Raw genomic sequence first — 23,104 nt, 5'->3', positions numbered from 1 at the left:
TGATTATTTCACTTACCTTTAATGAAGTGAGAGTGAAGACCTAGAAAATACTATTTTTACATTATCTCTGTGAAAAGTATAAAAATATAGGTTATGATATCCTCATTTCTGTTAGGTCTTAAGGCTTTGGTGAACAGTACTGATAAGATGCATTTGTTAAATTACTGGCCCATCTTAATTTTCTTTAGTTGTAAAATTGCTGTTTTATTTGTTTCTGTATCGTGGAGATATAGACAGGAAAGCTTCACATGATTTTTAAATATCTCTCTTTCTGTCACTCTGAAAAACATGGGAAAGTGTTTATTTATTTCCCTCAAAGAGAACAAATTATAGTACTGGAAATATGTACTCCAAGGAGCATCAAATTAAGCTTATATTTGTGACCCAAAAAAAGGAAAAATATATCAAGACTTAAAATTAATCTACTAATTAAGAAAAAAAAAAGGCTTTTGGAAATGCTGTTACACAGACAAATTAACATGTTTGTTTTTACTTTGTAACTGTAGTACATTTACTCCTAAAATGCAAGGCAGACGGATGGGGACTTCAGGGAGAATCACTAAGAGCACAAGTGTGAGCGGAGAGATGTATAAGCTGGAGCACATTGACGGGAGTCAGTCGGACACGGCTGTCGGCATGGTTGGAACAGGTGGGAAGAAAAGGCGTTCCAGCTTTAGTGCCAAAGTGGTTGCCATAGTGTCTCGAAGGAGCAGAAGCACATCTCAACTTAGCCAAACAGGTGAGTGAGAAACACACTCTTTGGAAACAGGACTCTCACCAAACATGGTTTACCATTATTTCATCTGTGGCATCTGTGTTACATGTATATGAATAGAGACTGCTCAAGAGAGAAGATTTTCCAGCTGTAAATAAATTTCTGAGATATTAATTTTCTTTGATTATTAAACATCTGCAAGAAACAATATACAAATGCCTTTTAGAATATGTACCATAATTACTTTCTGTCCTGATCAATTAAAAGTGTTGTCTCTTGGAAGCCTTGTTTACAGGTAGGCCAGCAAATGCAAAGATACATATGTAGGTATTAGCAGTGGATAATGGTTTGGCTAAGACCAGTTTTTATGTATTGGAAACTTCTTCTAGCAGAAGAGTTGAGTATGAATGTGGCAACTGAAATCTGAGCAAATGAATAGCAGTTATGCAACTTGGATGAAAGGTTGTACCTCTAGTGGCATAAAATATGTTTATAAAAACTACTTTTGTTTTCTTAGTCAAGAGTAAATCCAATAGTTTTTTGGTTTTTTTAAAGTAACACTGGCAAATCGGGGTCAGTGATTTGAGATAAATTAGATGACAGCATGATGCTTCATTAGGAACGTAAGCCTTCCAACTCTCTATTGTGACTTTAGAAATCTTAAAAGCTCCGTATCAGCATAGCCTGAAGGAACAAAAGCTCCTACAGAAAGACACAAAAAGGAAGAAGACTGTTTCAAAGTCCCTGTCCTGCTCCTGAACCCCAGTGAAGACTTTTGCTTTTGTCTTCAGTGGGAGCAGGACCTGACCCTAAGGGTTCTTTCTTACTGAAAGAAGGAAAACAAAGAGGAAAAGCTTCAGCCTAGCATAGAATGCACTCATATTTCAGCATTCCTCTCACATAGTCAGGGTATCTAAACTAAGGTAAGTAACAATACTGTTTATATATATCATCAAATATTTCACCCCTTTCCCCTGGGGTTTTTTTTGTTGACAGATAAGCAGTAGAATTGGTTCTTTCATAATGTAAAGCTTGGTCAGCTTTAATAAAAAGATTGTTATACTTTTCTCCACTACTCATGAATTTTAAGCCAGAAAGTATATAATCATGCAGTTGAACCAAACGATAAATGAAATAGGTGTATTTCAAGCCCAGCATTGTAATTCATATTGTGTTGCTCAAGAATGCACTCTGCCTATGTATGAGACTAGAATATAGATAGTTGTATACAGTAAGATATATCAGAATATATTTCAGATATATCAGAATCAATGGCCTGCTCTGAAAGTAATAAAAAGTGGTGTTGTATTGTAGAAAGGTTTTCTAGGTTGATATTTTACTCCACTTCTTATATAGACACTTATATTAAGTATTTTACAGAATGGTTTTTGTGGTTTGATCTGGTGTTCCTGTCTAGCTCCTAGGTCTCATTGAAATAGGAATTGCTATGACAGACCAAATCTTTGCTCCATCTTACTCAGCAGTCCAGCTCTCACAGGGAGCAAGGACTAGATGCCCAAAGGGCACCAAACATAGGAGGACTTGCCTTGCAAAAGCCCTGACTCACTTTTCTCAGTGAACTTAGTAAATAAATTAAAATCTGAGCTGTGACTTCCAAACACCTCTCAGTATTATCTATTTGAAGATCAGATTTTCCTGTTCTTTGTAGAAAGATACTATAGCTCTCCAAACTTTGCTTGGTATAAATTTGAAAACAACAGGAATTTTGCAAGGAATAAACTTTTACAGTTGTAATTAAACTCAAAGAGCAAATCAAATGTGAAAACATGATTATGTATTATTCATGATTGTAAATCAGTTCAGAATTATATTTACTTTATCTTGTGACTCAGGCTAAGAGTATTATCTGTGTCATTTTTTGTCAGTCACAACTTTTAAATTTGAATTTTGTCAAAAAATCAGTGAATGAATGCATTTTTTTAGAACAATATACACATGAGATTTGATAGATTTTACAAATGACATTTTTGAAAAATAAATACTCTTGTCCTAAATCAGGGACCTACTTCCTTTCCTTCCTATATTATACAAGATGAGAAGAGAAACTAAAAAATGTCTATTTCATTTTAATGTGTTCTGCAACTTACTACTGTGTCCACTATTGAGAATTAGAGGAAACTTCTGTTTTGGGAACAAAATATGAACTAGGTACTTCTTTAAAATTTGTATGCAAATTGGATAATAGCCAAGTTCTGATGTTTTGGAACTGATGTGGAGATTTATGGGCTTCCAAAAGTGGTACCAAATATGAACTTCTTGGACAGACCTTCAGGAACCGAAGGTGTGCTGTTGATGAAGTTTATGTATTTTAAAGGAAGTATAAAAAATATATAAATAAATATGTAGCCTCCATAGGTTGTCCACATTTTTATCTATGAGTTGCCTGATTATAAGAAAGGCATGCATGACACATATAGTTATTTGCTTCTGAAAACTCAGGATAGAAGATCAGAAATAAAAAGACAGATTTTTTTTTTTAAGCGTAGGTTCCATATTTTTATGGAATGAGCAGATCTGAAATTCTAGTTCTTCAAAGCCAGTAAAGTTCATTACCATCTCACTTTTTTCACTTGACCAAATGGTCAAAAAGGGCTGAATTTGACTTTTTGTAGATAATTCTTCCTTTTAGCATACAGCGCGGGTTTGATCTTACATAAAAATAGAAGTGGTGTGTATGGAACTGCTTCAAGGTAGCTATTATTTATAGAATTTGATTTTCTGTTAAGTTGAAAAAGGAGTGTGTGTGTGTGCGCGTGAGCCTGTGCATAAATGTTTGTGTCTATACATACACACATGGATTTCTTTGCACATTTGGGGCAGATCCACTTGCATGTTAGAGTTGGAGGGAACAGTATTCATTATTTTACACATTCTTGTTCAGTGCTGTTGGAAAATATTGATTCCAAATATGCGCCTTGTAGATTGTCAGTGGAAGAACTGGTTTCTATTTTTATGTAAATCTACAATGAAAAGTATGTATTTTCCTGCACCTTCCTTTCAATAATGTTTAAGATTTTATGATACTTTCAGTAACTGTTCTGTGAAATCCCTGCTTACTATGTATTTGTTCATTGTGCCCACAAATTGGATAGTTTAGATAGTTCATCAGAAAAAGCTTGTACTTTTCTGACAATATTCCTAATGAAAATCCAGCTTTTCTTATGTTATCACAGTTAAAAAGAAGAAAATGAAAAGGGAAAAAAAAGAAAAAAAAAGAAGCAAAACTCCCAAAATGACCACAGAAAATTGAAAATAGCTCCAGGCATACATAATCATTTTAGTTAGAAAATACAACTTTCTAGCTTTCTTTGTCAGCCTTATTTTGGTAAATAAATATATATGTATATGCAGAATAAATATATAACTGCAAATTTTCTAAATACAGAAACTAAACAGTAAATCACAGAAAAATGATAGGAAGCTATATTAAGATAAGAAATCACCATCTCTTGTCTTGATTTTGTGTTCCAACACTCTATTCACCTCTACAGAAAATCTTTTCGTTTCCATACCAATGGGTGACTGAGGCCAGTATTGATCATACTGCATTTTGATTTGTGGTTCTAGCTTTGTTTTAAATGAGATGAAAACTGCTGTTATAGGAGGGAAGAATTTTATTACAGAATTTATGTTATATAGAGAGACATAATAATTTGTGTCAAGGTGGATAGAGGTAATGGGAGGGAGGGGTATCATCAGTAAAATGAGTTCTGGAGAAAAGGAAAACCTCAGTCTCAGCTAAACAGAAATATTCCCATCCCTGGATCCCTCTCAGTTCTCTTGGTACATGCAGACATGTGCCTTAAGAAAGCAAAAGAATTTGTCCCTTTTGCTTTCTATCCGCTGGTGGGCAGATCGTGCTTTAGAAAGATCATCTGTTTGTAGAAGCACACTTTTCTTCTCTGTAAGTGCTAGTAGTGGCTTGCAACTATTTTGACACCTCATCCTTTGTCAAAGAAAACGCTGAGGTGCAGAAGCATGTCCAGAGACAATGAAGCTGGTGAATGTCTGTCGCTGTTGAGCCGCTAGCAGAGAAGGAAAGCCCCGATTCTCAGCGTGGCATAGAAAAAAGTACTTTATTGTTTGAATCCAACATATATATAGAGTTTTCAAAGATCACCCAGATTGGTCAGCCAGAAACCTCCCCCTAGGCCTGATTGGCCAGGCCTACACTGTCCAAATCTTGAGACACTGTTTTCAACAACATCCAAACTTTATGTTTGTTTATAAAACACAAAAAGAATTCTCATGGGAAAGACCTGTGCTAGCCACAGATGTCTAGAGAGCGAGTCCTATGAGGAGTGTCTGAGGGAGCTGGGGGTGTTTAGCCTGGAGAAAATGAGGCTCAGGGGAGACTTTTTCACTCTCTACAGCTCCCTGAAAGGAGATTACAGCCAGATGGGGGTTGGCCTCTTGTCCCAGACAACCAGTGAAGAGACAAGAAGAAATGGCCTCAAGCTGTGCCAGGGTAGGTTCAGGTTGGACATAAGAAAGAATTCCTTCATTGAAAAGGTGGATAAGCATTGGAGCAGGCTGCTCAGGGAGATGGTGGAGTCACCATCCCTGGTATTGTCCAAGAAATGACGGAACGTGGCACTTAGTGCTGCAGTCTATTTGAGATGGTGCTATTCAGTCAAAGGTTGGACTCAGTAGTCTTGGAGGTATTTTCCAACCTAAATGATTCTATGATTAAGATCTTGCTATCAGAGATTTAGTAATGTCACATCTTTGTGACATTTTCAGCCTGATGGAATTGCTGTTGGGACAGCAAGATGGGTATCTGTGAAAGGCAAATGAAATGCCTTGCTGGCTGTGCTTTTGTTTGTTTCGTTGAAGGACTCAGGATTTTAATTTTGTAAGTTTTTCATGAGAATACCATTGCTTTTTCCATTATTCTGTTACTTTTTTACAAGGGTCGTGACAACATTGTCATGCAGCAGTCAGGCTTTTTATCCCTGATGTTTTTGATTGATTAATTGATTGATTGAATGACAAGGGTGCATTTCTGAGCATGATTCTTTTACCTCATAACCTGACTTTATTTTTTATTAGTGTAGTGAACGAAGTTGTGCTTATTTGATAAGAAATGAGTGCTGGACTAAAGTTCAAAAGACATATTTTGTCTAGGATTCAATAAATCATCTGTTATTATTAGACTGTATAGAAAGCATGGGAATCAGTAAAGAATACTGGATGTCAGGAAGAAACTGGTTAGGAGGGAGGCATCAACTGGTTTTATTAAAACAAGCCAGAGAGTGTCTACTAGTTGAGTTTCTAAGACAAAAGCCACAGGCAGATCTTGTTAATATTGTACTGAGAGCTATTGTTTATGCTGCTAGATTGTGATGATGAAACTGATTTAGAAATTTCAGTTCCAGATAGCATAGGGGAAGGACTCTTGTGGTTGGTCCTCTGCAGGGTCATGAGTTAGACTCGATAATCCTTGTGGGTCACTTTCAACTCAGCTTATTCTGTGATTCTGTGATTCTGTGATTCTGTGATTCTGTGATTCTGTGACTGATGAACTTGAGGATGGAATGGTAGAACTCAGATAAACTGTGACAGTGCAAATTGCAAGTTCATTTCTTTCATAATGAGTAACGAAAATTTTCAGATAAAAAAGGCAGAAGCATTTTTTAATGTATAGAACAACACTGTCAGAAACACTCCTATAATAACAAAGAGGTATAAATTAGTTACAAATAACTTTTATATTTGTATCAAAATTACAATAAAGTTTCTGACAGTTAGAACAGAGAGAGAAGTATCTTAAACCTTTCAAAGCATTTAACACAATTGTGAAACAGCCCTTTTTCTTTTTTTTTCTCTACCATAATACCCTTTTGCTGTTTTCATAGAATTTCTTTTCTGATATTACTTTTTTGTATTGCCATCTCTTGTTCATCCAAGTGGAATGCTATATCAGATTTTCTAATGACAGATTCAGAAAATTTTCTTGGAATTCAGAATTACCATGAATAGAGCTATCGCACAGGTTTAACCTGGTCCTCTGTAATTCACATGTTCTTCTTAAGAGGACCATTTCTAAGTATTCGCTTCTGTTGGGCACTTATCTCTGCAAGAATGCTTAACATTTACACATGAGCTTCCTTACCTACAGATATCTCTGTTTTGTTATCTTAAATCTGTATGGTTTGAAAATCTTTTCCTTGACTTTAGACTGTGCGTACTTAAACAGTAATTTTCAACAGCCTAGCAGATGTGTGGTGGTCTGTCCTGCAGCTCCCTCATTAGCCTTGTTTGGCTGTTCAGTATTATCTCTGTGAGAGTTTTCCCTATCTGGACTGTTATTCATCCCTTAGATCTTCTCTACATAGTTGTGATGATCTATGAGGACAATGGTTCTGTTGCACAAAAAGAATGGAGGGAAATTGACATTTAGAGGGATTTCTCTTTCCAGCCAATCTAAAAAAAGTCTGTAATGAGGCAGCAGGTATGGTTATGGTGCTTTAGGGATGGTGGCAGGATCTGGGCTCTGCACCTGACACCCAATGGCAAAGAGCAACCCTGCAACCAGAAAAAGCTTTGAGCTGCTCCTGCACCCAAATGCTCCTGCAGCAAGGGGTGGGGAGGATGGGGAGGGTGATGAGCAAGTGGATGAAGAAGAATATTGAAAACAAAGAAAAAGACCTGATTATTTTTGTAAGAGGAACTCTTTGTTCTAGTAATGATACTCAATTCTTTGAAACTGTTGAGTGAATGTAAGCATGTTCTCTTTTATTTACTGTTGCCGTCTTGCTGAGGAATTCACTGCCCTTAATAGAAACATAGTACTGTTCCAGTTACTCATCTTCCAAAAGATTTCCTAATAAGGGCTAGTATTTTTAAACAAAGTCCCACTGCTCTGTTGAGTTAGTGTTACATGTGGTTCTTTTCCTTTCTCCTGAAATGCAAATTGTAACTTTTTCTCTTGATATGTAGTAGTTTGACTTGTACTCAAAAGTATTTTTCTGCTTTTGTATTTTCAACTTCTCCCTAGATTTTTAAATAGAGGTATTACTGCTGCAATAACTGTACTTAGGGCTATTTCCAGTATGTAAGTAGTGTGGGATTTAGGAAAATGTATAGCTTTCTGAAAGTATAATCTTGATTATGCCAAAACTATGACATGCATGTCTTGTATAATTCCAAAATATGTCAAACGTTTTTAATAAGTGTAGCTTCACTGTTATGTTTATATTGTATTTTCTTCTGAAATGTCTTATAAAAAGGCCTACTTAAAGTTCTGACTATATTTAACTGAGCTGTGTTTAAAAAGGATTTTTGTTTGCTTTCTTATCTGATTGACACTGTGTTCGCAAGCTCTACTTCTTGCAAGTATAAACAGAGAGTTGAAGTAATACCAAAATTATGACAGAAAAAGGAAATAGAGTGGTGCCAAAGGACTACTAAGAGGGGAAAAAAATTGTACTATTGTCACATTAAAAATTTCTATGTAAATGTCTCTCTTTAAGAGAATGTCAATCCAAAACTTGTATTTTATTGCTCTTCATATGCTCCTTGCCTGATTTGATCCACAGATTGTATTCTGGAACTTGTGGAAAGTTTTGGAGTACCTGCAGTAATTCAGAGGAAAAATGCTCTTCCTCTATGCCTCAGGAATTCATTCCTTTCTCACAGAAGAATAAAGCCCTCTTTGTTTAGATTCAGATGATTGAGCTTAATTTTGATAGACCTGACTGGTTTTTTTCCTTTCAAAACAGTCCTTTTCTTATCTAACATAAACCTTGGTTGTTTGAGGTTTTTTGAATGAGATAGCCTGGTCAACACAGTATTTCAGATAAAAGTATCATATTTCTAAATCCTTTAGGGCCAGCCAAGAAATTATTTAATTCTGTATCTTCTAGAAAACAAAACTGCTTTTGTAAAGTCTTGACTTTTTTTTTTGTTTGTTTCTAGAACATTTTTAAAAATCATACGTTTGATTGTAAGATATTGGCGGGCTGAGTTTAGAAAAAGGTGCATTTAGCTCAATCCAAAAAAATATTAGATTCAAAGGCATTATTTTAATCCTATTTAGCACTTTATATGTGAATATGAAGATGAGCTTTGAGGGTTTTTCCAGTAATTTTTTATGCTAGGATTAGAACTATTAGTGACAGAATCCAAATGAAAAGCAGTAAACCTCTCCTAGGAAAAAAGCCAGTTTTTTAAAGAGATTTTCAAGGAAAATAATAATGATGATGGTGAATAATAGTAATAATAATAATAATAATAATAATAAGAATAATAAATCTTGCTGCTTTCACTGCAACTGATCATGTTATTATATTTATAAATAAAGCTATATACATATCTATAATGTAACTAGTAGTCTGCAATACAGATAATGGCCCTTAGATACTCTAAATTCTTTATCATAAGTAATGAAATGTGCAGGACTCAGAAAGTTATGGAAAAATATTCATATAATTAAAAAAATAATTTATAGTTTTTTGCAAGTTATTAAGATGGATGAAAAAATATTTCCTATCTAAAAGTTTATGATTCTATCTTGAAAGAGCAAAATTTAGCTTGAATATTTAATAAAATATTAAGAAATGTGAAACACATTTTAAAATAAAATGCTAACAGTGTCAGGTCAGGTATCAGTTCACAAAACATTTTAGTTTTGCTGAATCTTTGTTTTTTCTTTTTTAAAAAAAATTTCAGCTGAAAACTTTCACCTAGCTTTGCAGAACTCTCTTGGTACATTGTCTCTCCATGTAGGAGCTCTGCATATGAATAGGAAAGAGTCCAAGCACACCTGAGATAGAGTCTTAAAAGCAATTCCCTTCTCCAGTACTTTTTAGATATGGAGCAGAGAGGTTGGGTTCAACTGTCTGAGACCCAGGTAACAGCAGCATGGCAGGACAGGAGTGCACAGATGAGAAACAAGGACAGTCCCTGGCCTTGTTCCCACAAGCATCAGTCAGGCAGTGTTTCTGCACCCCAGGGCTGCTGGCCTGTCCAATGTTGACTTTGTTTCCAAGAGAAGGAACAGCGGTTTAATGTAAACTGTGTGACAAAGGAATTAGAGTTCTGATTGTATAAATTTTATTGCCCAGAGTACTCTTCATACTTTAGATGGCATATAAATTAAATTAACATAAATAATAACCACTTTGGCAAGTCTTAAAATAGAACAAAGATAGAAGAGATGAGAACAAGCACCTCATATTACTTGCTAGTCCAAACTTGCTTCCTAACAACCAGTCTGACACACAAGGAGAAGGGGAAAAGGGGATTGAGGCACCCAATTAATTTCTTCTTCTTCAGTGCAAAGCTTGGCTCTTCTGTGGCATCTGCTTGCACTTCATGCGTAAACGCAGCTGATGAGCTGTGGCTTTTATCCCCTGGAAATGTCTGCTCCCTGTGCTTGTGAATGGCTTTCATCAAAACATACCAGATGTGATTGCTTTCTCAGCAAATCAATCAGACACTGGTGAGAATTTAACAGGTTCATATTTGAATATATCCTTTTATTTTTACTCTACCTTTTCCTTTGTGCATGTACTGGTATTGAAAGTATTTAAATTCAATTTTGAGTGATTATTTGACCATTCCATTTGACTATGCAATTTATTGCATCTGTTAAATTTTCTTCAAATTGCCAAGAAAAGGCAAAAAAAAGAACCATCCCAAGAAATTAGAGAGGATGGGATCTTTAAGTCACTAGCATATTGTCAAAGTACAAATATTTTTAAACAACCGTGGCATATTTTTACCATTTTCCTTAGGCTTTTTAATGTTCTGCCAGCTTTTCTTTATTTAAATAAGCAATTTTTAGAAGTGATTTCCATGTAACTTCCAAAAGGGGACCAATGGTGAAAAGTGATGTTTGTTTACATCTGTGTTGATTTCTGTCATGTTGTTAGGTGCTAAGTATTTCAGTTATTTGGTGTAACTTACTCTGAGTACAGCATAAAAATGCTGTGCAGTGTTGAAGTTGAATTGCTGTTTCCTTTTGTACAAACTTCAATATAGTTACTTAGATCTCAGTAACAGTACGTGTGGTCTGTGTGTCCTCAGGTCTGTCTTAGAAGGTTCATCCCTGAGCTTGGTTGAATTTACTGAAATTGGACAATTTGTTTAGATTTTCAGACTGAAGTCTACAAATATTTGACTGCAGTGTCATAGAATTAGACATTCAAAAGCTGAATTCATGTACTGAAAGACTAAACTACAGTATTTGTTCAATGAACTTTTGGAGTTTTCAAAGTTACCTTGAGAATTGCTTTGAAATGACTTAGTATTTATAGACGTCGTTGATGCTCACAGACAGACACTCGTATATAGTTTACTTCATTTACCCATACAACCATTTTTCATATTGCAAAAATTCAGTTTCTGGTGTCAAATACTTCAAAAGGATCACTTTACCAGGAACCTTAGAAATGAGATGTTTTTCTTCTGGGAAGCTTTAGATATCTGACAGTCCCCATGGAAATTCTCTGTGTGATGGAAGCTTGACTCTGCTTCAGGTCAAGCCAGGTCAGTGCTAAGCCCAGAGGAGGCAGTTGTCTTTCTGCTTTAATTCTATAATCTGTGAAGCACAGAAGTTTCATGGTTAGATAAGATAGAGTGGCTGCCCAAAACAGTTTCTGTATTTGAAGCTTGGGTTTACTGGGTAACTTTGATTTGATATGTTGCTTGGAAAATACTAGTGTGAAACACGACTAAAAGCCTGGGGGGTGGGTGGTGTCTTAATGGTGGATTTTGTGTCTTTGGGAGAAAAATCAGTGTCTTATGATTACATTTATTTGTGATGATTTCTCTGGTTTCAGAACAGAACTTGGATTGACAAATTATCTTACTGCAGGTGTGTGCAAATGGATTTCCTGTTTACAAAGCAGGTTAAAATGTCCAAAAGCTCTTCCAGGCAGGAATCTCAGGGTTACTGTTTTGATTACTTTTGCTTTCACATGGTGGCTTTATTTATAGCTCTACCATTTGATTTGATTTGATGGTCTGAAGTGTTCTCTCTCAGAGCACAGCCAGACTTAAACTCTGAATTAATTAGGGATAGATGTGACCTAGGATTTATGTATAAAAGTAGGTAAGTTTGACCCATTACTCTGTCTTTAAAAATTATTCTACTAGTGATCTTCTGCCTGAACAGAGCTTTTCTAGAGTTCATGGTCAGGGCAGGGTGAGGGGATTTCTGTGACAAGGCTCATCTGCTTTCTTCAGTCTGGATTCCAGACGTTAACTGGGAAAGTTGTTCAAGGGGCATAGAAAAAAACTCCAGGTTTTATACCCAGTAGGGTTGTTTGCTTTCGCATAATGAAAGTACTCCACTGAAGTAGTGTTTCTTGATAGGAAAGGAACAATTTGTTAGGAAAACATTTTGAAGGAATCAGTTCTCTTTAACTTCGAGTTATACCATATTAAGAACCAGATTCTTCAGCCTAGGTAGAGGTACTCCACTGCACTGTGAAGGGGTCACTTCAGAAAGGTCCCACACAGAATCCAATCAGGTAACCAGATCCTTTCTCTGGAGTGTCAGTAATGGCCCTTGTGAGGGACAAACACCCCAAGTGCAGGGTTTGAAAGAGCTGAGTTGCATTTATATTGTGCTTAATTTTCCTGGGATGTTGAAAAATTCACAGCTCAGGCTACATATCACAGCAAGAAGAGAGCTATCATCTTGAGCATGTGTTGGAACAGGCAACTTTAATATATTTATGCAGGGATTATAGTCTCAGGCCAGGAGTTAGCTCTTAAGAGTTGAAATTTTGTCATTGACAGGGGAATCCAAGAGAAAATGTGACTGGCATAGAAACTGTGATGAGTTTGAGTAGCAGTTTACAGTTTCCTTTAACAGCATTTACATAGCTACAAATACAGTTGTATCTATTCTTGCTCAAGAAATACTTTTATGCTCCATGCCTGTATATGGGCCTTTACCCTATACTCTGCTTCAGGGGGATAGCTATGTTTATAGCCAACTTGGGATCAACATCAAGAAATTTTATGGGATCCTGTCTTAGACAAGGTTCACACTCTCCCAGACTGCCTCACAGTAGTTTCTGGTCCAAAGTTTGCCCATGGTGAAAATCCCAGGAGAATGACTTTTTCTAGTAATCACCTTCAGATTGTAGCAGGCTACCACAATACCATTTAAAGTTTACTGATTTGGCCTCAGTGTTACTCTGTAACACTGAGACTCTGTAAAGGGCAAAAAGTCCCTCTCCAGTCCTAGTCTTTGTGGTCCAGAGATAAATCTTTCTGTGTAAATGCTGGTGACTGAATAAACATGTCATGGATTGTTTCCATTTTAATTTAAAAAACAAAAACCCAAGGTTGCATCTAGAAAGGCTTGAGCACAAATCTTCCAGCCGGTAACTCCCATTGCTTGGCTCTTCAAGGAATCCCATGAATCCATGTCTCTCACACTGTGTTTTTCTCAATAGACCTACATGGTACAGCTGTACTTCAGGAGCTGGAGAGGGATTGTGGGATTAGAACATGAACCTTGTCCTTGACACTAGTAAGGTACCGTTCCTCAAAGAAGTGGACCAGCAGCTGTAATCACAAAGGGTGGGATCAGTTCAAGCAGGTATAGTTGTCCACGATGTAGCTGTCAGTTCATCACTTCAGGCTTTCATTCTAGCCAGCAGAGAGAGAAATGTTCACTTCTACCCATGGCTTATCCAGCCACAAGTAAATGTCTGAAATAGTAAAAACTAACTTCCCCCTAAAATATCTGGTTTACTGTATATGTTCTGAAAGGAATCTGGCATGACTAGCTCCAGTACAGCATCTATCGACACTTGAAATTCAGTGAGTTGAGTCCTACTTAGCCTATGCCCAGCCCTCGTTATTTCTGCTCCCAGCCCTTTCCTTGGTCCCCCTCAGAAACTTCTTTCAGGGCTTTCAGCTGCCCTGATCCTTCATATCCTATAGCTGAATCCTGCAAGAATTTCTGTTGCCCATCTTGCATGGAGGAGAGGCACAGGGCACAGTTGCCTGGATAGTTGCCAGTGGCCTTGGAGTTCTTACTTCAGAAATAACTGTGTCTGGGCTACACAAAGTAGCCACTTGTTCTTGCAGTTCTACCTGCAATAAGAAAACTGTGTCACAGCACCAGGCTTGAACTTGATATTGTTGGGTGAGAGCAAAGTTCAAATCACAAATGCAAGAGTGTCTTTGGCACAATTATTTTCCACAGGTACAATTGTCATAGGTTTTCTGGTTTTATTTTTGTAAGTCAGATAATGATCTTGCTGAGATGCAGTAATTCGCTACCTCATAAGTGGTTTCTCTCATTTGCTCTGCTGATTGCTCAGCATCCATAAGATGTAAAGTCAGTTTTCTAGGACTCTGTGTGAAAGCTAATCAAGAGGCACAGTTATGTGTGTGTCTGTTTAATATTTTTGTATCAGTTGTTTGCATGAAGGGAACTGTTAGTGTGTTTATGTTAAGGAAAGTGAGGTTGTCAGCCTCAGAAATACTACCATGAAAAAACCCTCAAGAAGTCCATTGGTTAATTGTTTTGAATGTGATCAAATGTCTGGTGATCTCTGTAAATATCCTACTTTTTCCTGATAAGCAAATGCCATCATCAAAGCTAATACTATGTAATTGCTATGAATCTTTCCAGTCAAAACAAAAACTGAATAACCCTGCAGATGGAAATGACACAGGGAATTGTAAATTTATTGTAACTTGAATTAGTTGTGCTCTCAACACAACTGGCATGGTCCAGGCCTTTCATATATTGTCATCAGTCAAGCAGAGTATGAAATAACAGCACTGTCCTGTGGTACAATGTTTATGATGAAAATGTAATTACTTTAATAACATTCTTTCTTTTTTTTTTCCTTTTTTTTTTTGCGTGTACCATTAATAAAAATATTACTTCCAGTGCTGCCATGTGTCTGGTGCTGGTACACTGAGCAGTAAATATGTTACCTTAGTCTTACTCGGTGGTTGTGTGCCAATGCTTTTGTCAATACTATGCTCTCTTAGTATTGTTCAAATATTACATTTTGCTTATACTGGCAAATAGTCTGTTGCTAGAAGAGAAAAAAATACTTGGACAGCATGAACTTTAGTCAAGTTAAAAGTGAGGAAGAGAAACAGTGAGGCAATTCAAACGTCCAGCTGGATCAGTGGTTGATCCCATAAGAAGAGAGGCTGAATGATGATAGCAAAGAGGAGACTGAGATGGGATCTCATCTTATACACATGAATATCTAAAAGATGGGTGTCAAGCAAGGAGTAGTGGCCATAAACCAAAAAATAAGGAGTTCTACCTCAATATGAGGAAGAATTTCTTTATACTGAGAGTGGCAGAGCACTGGAACAGGCTGCCCAGGAAGGTTGTGGAGTCTCCCTCTCCAAAACCCACCTGGATGTGTTCCTGTGTAACCTGCTCTAAGTCACCCTGCCTTAGCAGGGGGGTTGCACTGGATGATCTCCAGAGGTACCTCCCATCCCCAACTATTCTGTGATTCTGTGATGCCAATGTAGGGTGACAGATACAAAATCTGACTTTCTTCTCACGTTTAACTCTTTATCTGTGTTCATGTGGTGCCCATGACTACAATATTGACAGTACTTATGACAGAAGCCATGTGTCATAGAGAAGTAGGATCATCCATTTTTGTAAAAGAATTGTGAATGAAATGAAGTTGTGAAATTGACAAGTGATCATTGATGCTTTGCATTGCAACATTTCTTTTTTATTTAAAGAGCTTCCGACAGACTTGCCAGCCAACATGTCACATGCATAGGTAGTTTCTCTTTATGCATAAAAATGGTCTCTTTTTTTGATGGGATATGCTTATTTTTCAGAAATCAATTGCTCTTGAGATCTTGATGCTTAAAAATCCCATTGTTTTCAAGGCTTAAGAATTTAGTAACCCCATAAGACTGTTCTGTAGAATAAATGGATGACCTTTGCAGACTTATTTTTTCTGTTTGTTGTCCAAAGTTTTCTATTCTCTTGGAGTTCTAATAGTAGTATAGTAGTCATTTTGCAATCCCAACTAGAACAAGAACTGCTATGCCTACTATGTAAATATGTACTGTTGAACTTTGTAGTGCAATTTATTTTATGTGCTCTTAATTGATGTTCTAACTTTTATAGTTCATGTCAGACCTCTTTAATAGCAGCAATGCTTTTTTGTATTTTGCATTGTTGGCTACCATAGACATTAAAGCATTTTATAAAGGAATGGTAAGTGCCATTGTCCCATTTTATTGAGGAGAAAACTCCAGGACTGCAAGTGACCCACTGAAAATCTCACCATCTGCAGAAGAACCAAGACTTCCTAAAAAGCTTACAGCTGTATTTGTGAGATTAAAAAAAATTTGTAACTGTGTACCGAGGAGCATGTGATAAGAGAAACAGTAATCTCAGTAATTTAGTGTGCATGTATATGTGTGTAACCACTTGTGTGTAATCTTTAGACAAGGGTATTGTTTTAAGGAAAGCATCTGTGGGACCTTAAATTTCCATATTTTAAAGCATGTCTATATGTATCACATATTAAACATGTTCAATAATGTTTAGAATAGAAATCAGGACAGTGTTAGCTTTCTTGAAATGGAAGTCTATGGCTGAAAGCAATATAATGTTTGATGACTACAACATGTTAAAGTAGGACTCACCTCTGTGCTGTTGGGGTACAATTTGTGTCATGCATACATTTATTCTTGGCTTCATTTTGCATCTTCATTTCTTGTGTCCTCCCAGTAAGAATGTTTCTGTTTGGGGTATTTTAATTAATTGCTCTTTAAAGGTTACTTGCTTTGAGGTTAAATACAACAGATCATTCTCTGCAGCATAAAATTAGCTAAATGAGCAAGTAGTGGTACCTGATTAGTTGACATATTTTAGTGATATTATTAAAGGTATGTTGACCACAAGCTGAGTCAGGACCTGACTGTAAGAAGATCCCTAAAAAATCTTTTAAGCTGGAAACTTGGTTGAACTGTGAAGAAATGTGAAAGATATCCGAACAGCTCATTAACTAAATTAAAACAGATTCATCCATCACGGGGTTGCCTTGCAAATGTGTATGTTTATACTCTGGTCCCTTTGACTGTTCTTTTAGCTCATGTTTTGTTCTTCAGAACATAGCGTGGTGGTGTTTGTTATCCTACTTGATGGCACAGTGCTGAACTCTCTGTAACAAGATGTTTCTATTCTGATTGCTATTTTTTTTACCAAAATAATAGATTATCACTGTCAAATTTATCTTTTAAAAATACCTGAAAATACTGTGGTTACCTGCCTTGCTGAATAGGAAGGTGCTATGATAGGAGATCATTAGACATACACGAGATGTTCTTCTTTCCCTTTGTAATTCTGAAGAAAACCAGACCAGAATTTCACCATGATTCTGGGTTGGTGGTTATTTATCATTGTGTTGTTGGGATGAATAGAACAGAACATAATATAAACTCACAGATAGAGAGTTATATTAAAAACATAAAACTGTTTTCTATAAATTGTATCGTAGTAGCAAGGTAATTGTAATAATTTCAAATTTTCAGGCACCATTGCGCTGGAACAGGAGTTTATAGGCAAGTTAACTTTGGTTTCTAAAATGTATTTTCCTCACTGTTGAAACAAATAATGTCACATTACAAATGTATTGGAATTTTCTTCAAATATGATGCTTTAAGTATCCTCATGATGGTGAGGTCCAGTCCTATGTATGCTTCACAGGGAATAGCCCCACGAAGATCTACATATGATGAACTTGGACTTGGTGAAAATTCTGCATGTTATTGTAAATATGTAACACAAAAAAAACCCCAAGCCACTTCTGGATATAGAGGAAAAGAAAGTATTCAACAACACCGTCCACTTCATATTTGTTTTAAATTACCCATGCTTTTACATTTAGTTTGATATAGTCAATGACCCTGTGTAACCTGAAGTTCCTTTGACAATGACAGAAAAGATATATAGAGAAGTTAAGGGTTTTGAAAAAGTTTTGGTCTTCATTGGGCATCTTCCTCTTTCCCAATGTGGCATTATGCAAAATGTAGTCTTCAGAGAAAGACCACCACTCAACAAGAGTTAAAAAGATTGATTTTGCTTAAATGTTTCAGTGGAAAAAAATATAAATTATTCTAAGATATTTTTCTGACTGTATATTGGAAGCTCTTGACTTGAGAGAAATGCTTTCAATTTTCCTCTAGAATATGTTCTTGTTAAAAATTAAATATCTATATTAGAAGCTGAGGGTAATAGGAGTTATCATGAATAAAAATATTCTTTTGAAAACAGTATGCAATCAGGCGCGTTGTATGAAAGTATTATTCAGTAAAACAATTTTTAGATTTGAGTAATTTTTCAGTGACATTGGCTCCTGTTACCACTGAAATGCACATTAAAACTCACTTCAAAACAAAGTGGAGATTGTCTTCATTACCTGTCTTGAGTGCTGCGTCACTAATAGAGTAAATCTTGTGATTGCAGACCCTTTCTCAAAAATATTCTCCTTCTAATACTTGACATAATAGTTTTGATGTTTTTTCTAGCCTCAAGACAGTGTATTTGATAACATATAATCATGGTGATTTAAGGGTTGTGAAATAGATATTATAATATCTATGTATGATACTTAAGTTCATTCAAAGTCACTTCTACATTTTTCTTATTCTGGCAGTAGCTACATCTTTTGATTTATCAAGGAGCTTCGCAAACTTTCTCTTTTGTGATATTTGCATGCTCTCAATGTCGTCTTTCATCATGACTTTATTAGAAGTTGCCTGCCAATTAACTAGTTGTATTATGTCCATCCAGGCCTTACTTAGTCAGGCGGTAGTAATACCAATACCAGCTTCATATAAATAAGCCAGGGTTTATTTATGCACATTTTATTATTTGTTGTTTCATGTCAAATTTTCTGTCATATTAGATTCTGTTGTAGTCACAAAGTTTTAAAATGTGATCTATTATAGAGGATATAATAACAAAACTGCATGTTTCCTTAACTTTATTATTATTTCCTAATAATAAAGCAAGAATGTGTTTTGATTTTGAATTTTACCTTATGTGATTTTGATTTACTGTATACATAGGAATCTTTTTTTTTTTGTGCATATATTTTGTTTAATACTTATTTTGACATCATCTTACCTGGGTGGAATTTACGTGTCTTACTTTTGCCTGCTATTTAATGGCCATTGCTATTTTTATACTAACCTGTACTGAATAGCATCTACCCTCTTACATTTCGAGCACACCCAAAAAAGAACCACTCTCATTAATGATCACAATAATCCTAAGCAGAAAATAGGGCTTTATCTGTCAGTTCCAAGAAAAAAATACTATCTGAAATAATTTGTGTAATATAGAGATAATAAGAGATTAGTGCATCTGTTCCAAAGAGCCTGACCTTCAAACCATTAGCTCTGCAAGATTCAAGCACCATGGTGTAATCCTGCTATGAAAGGCAAGTTTGTTTTACTTTTGTATTTTATGATCTTCATCCATGAGCTAATAGATATTGAAATCCCTGGAAAGATGTAGTACTGCTTGGCTTGAGTTGTCGAGTCCAAGATTACTGTAAAAGGCATGTTTCTGTTTAGCCAATAGTAAGCCTAGGACCATGAAAATAAGGTTCATTTATTATATTTTAATTTTGTGCTGTGTACTCTGGGGAACCATCTTTTTTATATGCTATGCACAAGTATATGCAGAATTTGAAATCTGTTTCAGACTGGCTGATTGATTATTGCAGATTTTCATGTTTGTTATTATAATGTGGATTTGAAAATTTCCCTTTGTACAGAGCTGTGTAATTTTCTGCTGCCCTTTCTTCTTTTCTTTGGTGCCACTGCTGATGTACAATTTTTGTTTTCCCGTCAATTATTTGGTGGTTGTCATTTCTTCATCTCTGGTAGGTTTTTCAGTACCATCTATATCAATATGGCATGAAAATTTAATGCTCAGTCTTAGCGTCTGCTTTTGAATAATACAGAGAGGAAAATGGCCTGCTAAATAGTTAGGAACTAGTGAAATTAGCTTCGTACTGTATTTTTTGTTACTACCTTACATGGAACAACATTTCTGGATATTGTTTTAGTTCAAGATAAGTGCTTTTGATTCTTAAACTTGCTAGTATTCATGCACAGTTGCATTAAAAACTGTATTTCACATAACCTTCTGTTTTAGTTGGCACAGCAGTTTGGAAGTGTTTTCACTTCAGATATAACTAGACGTTTGGGAGGGAGTCCGTTTTTTTCTGTAGAGATAGGCTGTATTAGCACCACTTCTTTCATTCTTTCATCTCATTCTGCCTTGTGTTTGAAAGGGCTTTAAAATATTGTAAATGCTCGCTGTCTGCTTAGATTTATTGGCTGTGATTCAGATGCTCTCAAATATTAATTTGTAATATATGGCTAATTCTCCACTGTGCTTGTATTTTGCTTAGCTTTTTATCACGTTTGTAACAGATTAATTATATGATAAATCTATTTTAAAACAAGCCAACAGTCACAATAAAAAAATTTTGCTTTGTAATAAAAATTTAGCATAATTTACCAGGGAAAACACAGAACAACTCTTCCTGTATCACTGCGCTTTTTGCCTCGTGTCTGTTGACTGCTCTCTCATCTGCTTCACATTTGCGAATGGCAAGTGCTTCCTTGCTAAGCAAGGCTTGTAACCAAGAGAGGAGAGCTGGGCAGAATGAGAAATGAGCAGCCATAGGAACCTGCAAAAATAAGCTGTAATTGTCTTTGATGGCAAAATGCAAGGGGTTACAGAAAATCCTGATGTCTCACATTGGTCCCTACCTTGGCCAGATATCAAACAACAATGATGCTGTGATAGCTTTTTTGTGCTTGTGTCTGTGGTACAGTTGAATTTTTATATCTTGTCAGTAGTGTTTTCCTCAGTGCATATTTGATAATGGACATAAACCAGCAATATTGGATGCAAACCTTAAAATTTCATAGCAGAGTTATGACAGAGCATTCATTTGGGAAGTCTGGCTGAACGATCTGTCTCTAAACCAGGTCTTTGTGTGCAGTTGTCCACTTTCAATAATATAAACACAAAGGGAACAATTATGTCTTACAGTTTTGCAGTGTTTATCTAGCACAGATCCGCTGCCCAGGTCCATGGGTTATTTTACCCATGGACAGCTGTAACTAACACAAACCAGTGTGAGTGTAATGCCACAAACAGCTCTTTGAAAACGGAAACATTAAGTGACTGTCTCGCTCACTACTTACCTGTCTTAACTACTACAGTGAATAAAAAGCTATTTCAAAAGATAAGTTTTGCACCAGGACCACTATTAACTGGATTTGAACTCTACCTGACCAAAAGAAGGAGCCTCTCCTGAGTTTTTAGCTTCCCTTCTGGCAGTTGTTACCTGGGCTGACCTCCAAGGTGAGAGGTATGTCTGTACATCATCACAACCTAGATGGCTTGGAACTTTAGATAGTTACATTTTTAAAGAAATTCAAAAGCAAAGTAAACATCAGTGCAGGTACTTTGGCTGAAAAAGACTATGGTTAAAATTTACTGTAGCTGTAGCTGATGGTGGTGCAGCAGGGCAAACAGGTGGTACAGCAGGTTGCAAAAACAGCATGCAAAATTTTGTCTAAATTTGTGGAAAGTTTAAATGAAAGTTTGTTTGAGGTGTGTTACTTTGGAGGCTGCCAAGAAAAATTTACACTGAAGAGTTTGAGACTAATATTTCAGGATTCAGTGGTGGAAGAATAAGCCAAGTTTTTGGTCAGCCTTTGAGTTACAGATCCATAAGAGTAAGTCAAACAGTTTTAATCCTGGAAAGAGGATTTGGTCATACAAATAAGAAATATTTGGAATGATTTTTCCTGGGACTAAGAGAAGAAGCATAAAGAAGGAAAAGCTGTGACTGAAGGGGCTTTCTGGGAGGCTACAGAGTGATGGGAGCCCTCCTTCTTATTTCAATTTTAAACTTCTGTTGACTTACCCTGAGCAAGACCCTGGGTGGGAGGTTGACACAAGTGCAGTGCTTTGTGTAAAACTGCTCAACGTGGCAGGCAGGTCCTGAAGCCTTTGCCATGTGCATGCTGAAGACAGGTCTTGGGAGAGTGACGTGCACACATTAGCAGCTACCAACATCAACATTTCGTTCCTGCTATGGCATTGTACTGAAATAAACCTTTCCATTTAGTTATATATGTGTATATTTTATTTTTTCTTAATTTAACATGCATCATTAGAGAATTACATATCATATGGCTACATATTTTTCAAAAACGCAATGTCACCCTCTTTCTGGTTTTCTAAGCATCACTTCTAAATTTATCAGGAAGATAAATTCAACTATTGCACTGAATAGGAAATCTGTGCCTAAGCAATGAAAATATGTGGAAATTTCTGCATAGGAGTGACATGAGATATACTGCATCACTACTGGGGAGGATTTAGTCACCTCTACAGGATTTGAAATCATAAATCTTGCTGTGTGTTTATTAGCTGAAATGAACAGTTTAATTTGTGGCATTATTCTCCTTAATTATTTGATGATGCTTTAAATAATCAGAACTTTACAATAACTTGAAGATCTACAGAACTGTATTGCCCAAATGTTTTAATTTTTTTTTCTTGTGGTAATTCCCTTTGAAATATTTATCTTCTTTTGGCTTGAGTAATTTCCTTTCTCCTTTCTATCTCTAATCACCCTGAGAAGGCACTTTGGTCCCTACAATTTTGAATGCCAAGTCAATAAAGGTCTGTTAAATTAATTGCTTCTCAATTGCAAAATGAAAGTATGATACATTTTCAGAATAGAGTATTACAGAAATGAAAAAAATTTGTCAAAGAAACAAATATTACAAAGTCTGTTTCCTCAAAAGGAAGTTTAAAGATTAAAGGAGTAATTAAAAAATGAAGTTCCATTCTTAGAATGCACATGGGCATTTCACAGGCAGTGAAACTTTTTTAACTCTGTTGTGCTCAAATCCCTCTAAGACAGTAACATCATTTAGACTTTTCTGTAGCATAACTGTCACTTGGTATTTAATGCTAATTTGATGTTTTCTCGGGTTTGCAGTGTTTCTGGTGGTTTTGTACTAAAATGCTTATGCAAAATGAGTCAAAATCACCAGGATAGAGAAATGTGATTTTGGATTTATCTGACTCATCAAATTCTGACCAGCAGCATTAAAAAATGCATCGACCAAGGTTGCCAAGAATATTTTGTGTTCTTCTCTGCTTGCACATAACTAGAAAATACACTGCTGACTGAATTTTTTAACCTTCCAGCAATATATTATGAAGTGCTAGCTGTCAGGTAGTTCAGTACTTTTTTCACTGCAAGGCCCTGTAATGTAATCACAGTTGTAAAAGGAACTTGTGAGTGAAACAACTTGATCATTCCTCACAGTGCTGCAGTGCCA

The 23,104-nt window shown here is 36.1% G+C and overlaps 1 protein-coding gene across 21 annotated transcripts in view; it reads left to right on the top strand.

Moving 5' to 3' along the window:
• The window catches only part of RIMS1 (regulating synaptic membrane exocytosis 1), a 314,192-nt gene that overhangs the window by 271,583 nt on the left and 19,505 nt on the right, over positions 1-23,104 (top strand). For all 21 annotated transcript variants that reach the window (XM_085056508.1, XM_085056507.1, XM_085056506.1 and 18 more), the window contains one exon: positions 507-739. In XM_085056508.1, the coding sequence (XP_084912634.1) occupies positions 507-739 (233 nt within the window). The remainder of the gene's footprint in view (positions 1-506; positions 740-23,104) is intronic.

This window comes from Lichenostomus cassidix, chromosome 3 (assembly GCF_008360975.1).
Source record: "Lichenostomus cassidix isolate B80296 chromosome 3, HeHo_3.0, whole genome shotgun sequence".
NCBI lineage: Eukaryota > Metazoa > Chordata > Aves > Passeriformes > Meliphagidae > Lichenostomus > Lichenostomus cassidix.
This window is presented reverse-complemented; position numbering and strand designations above follow the sequence as displayed.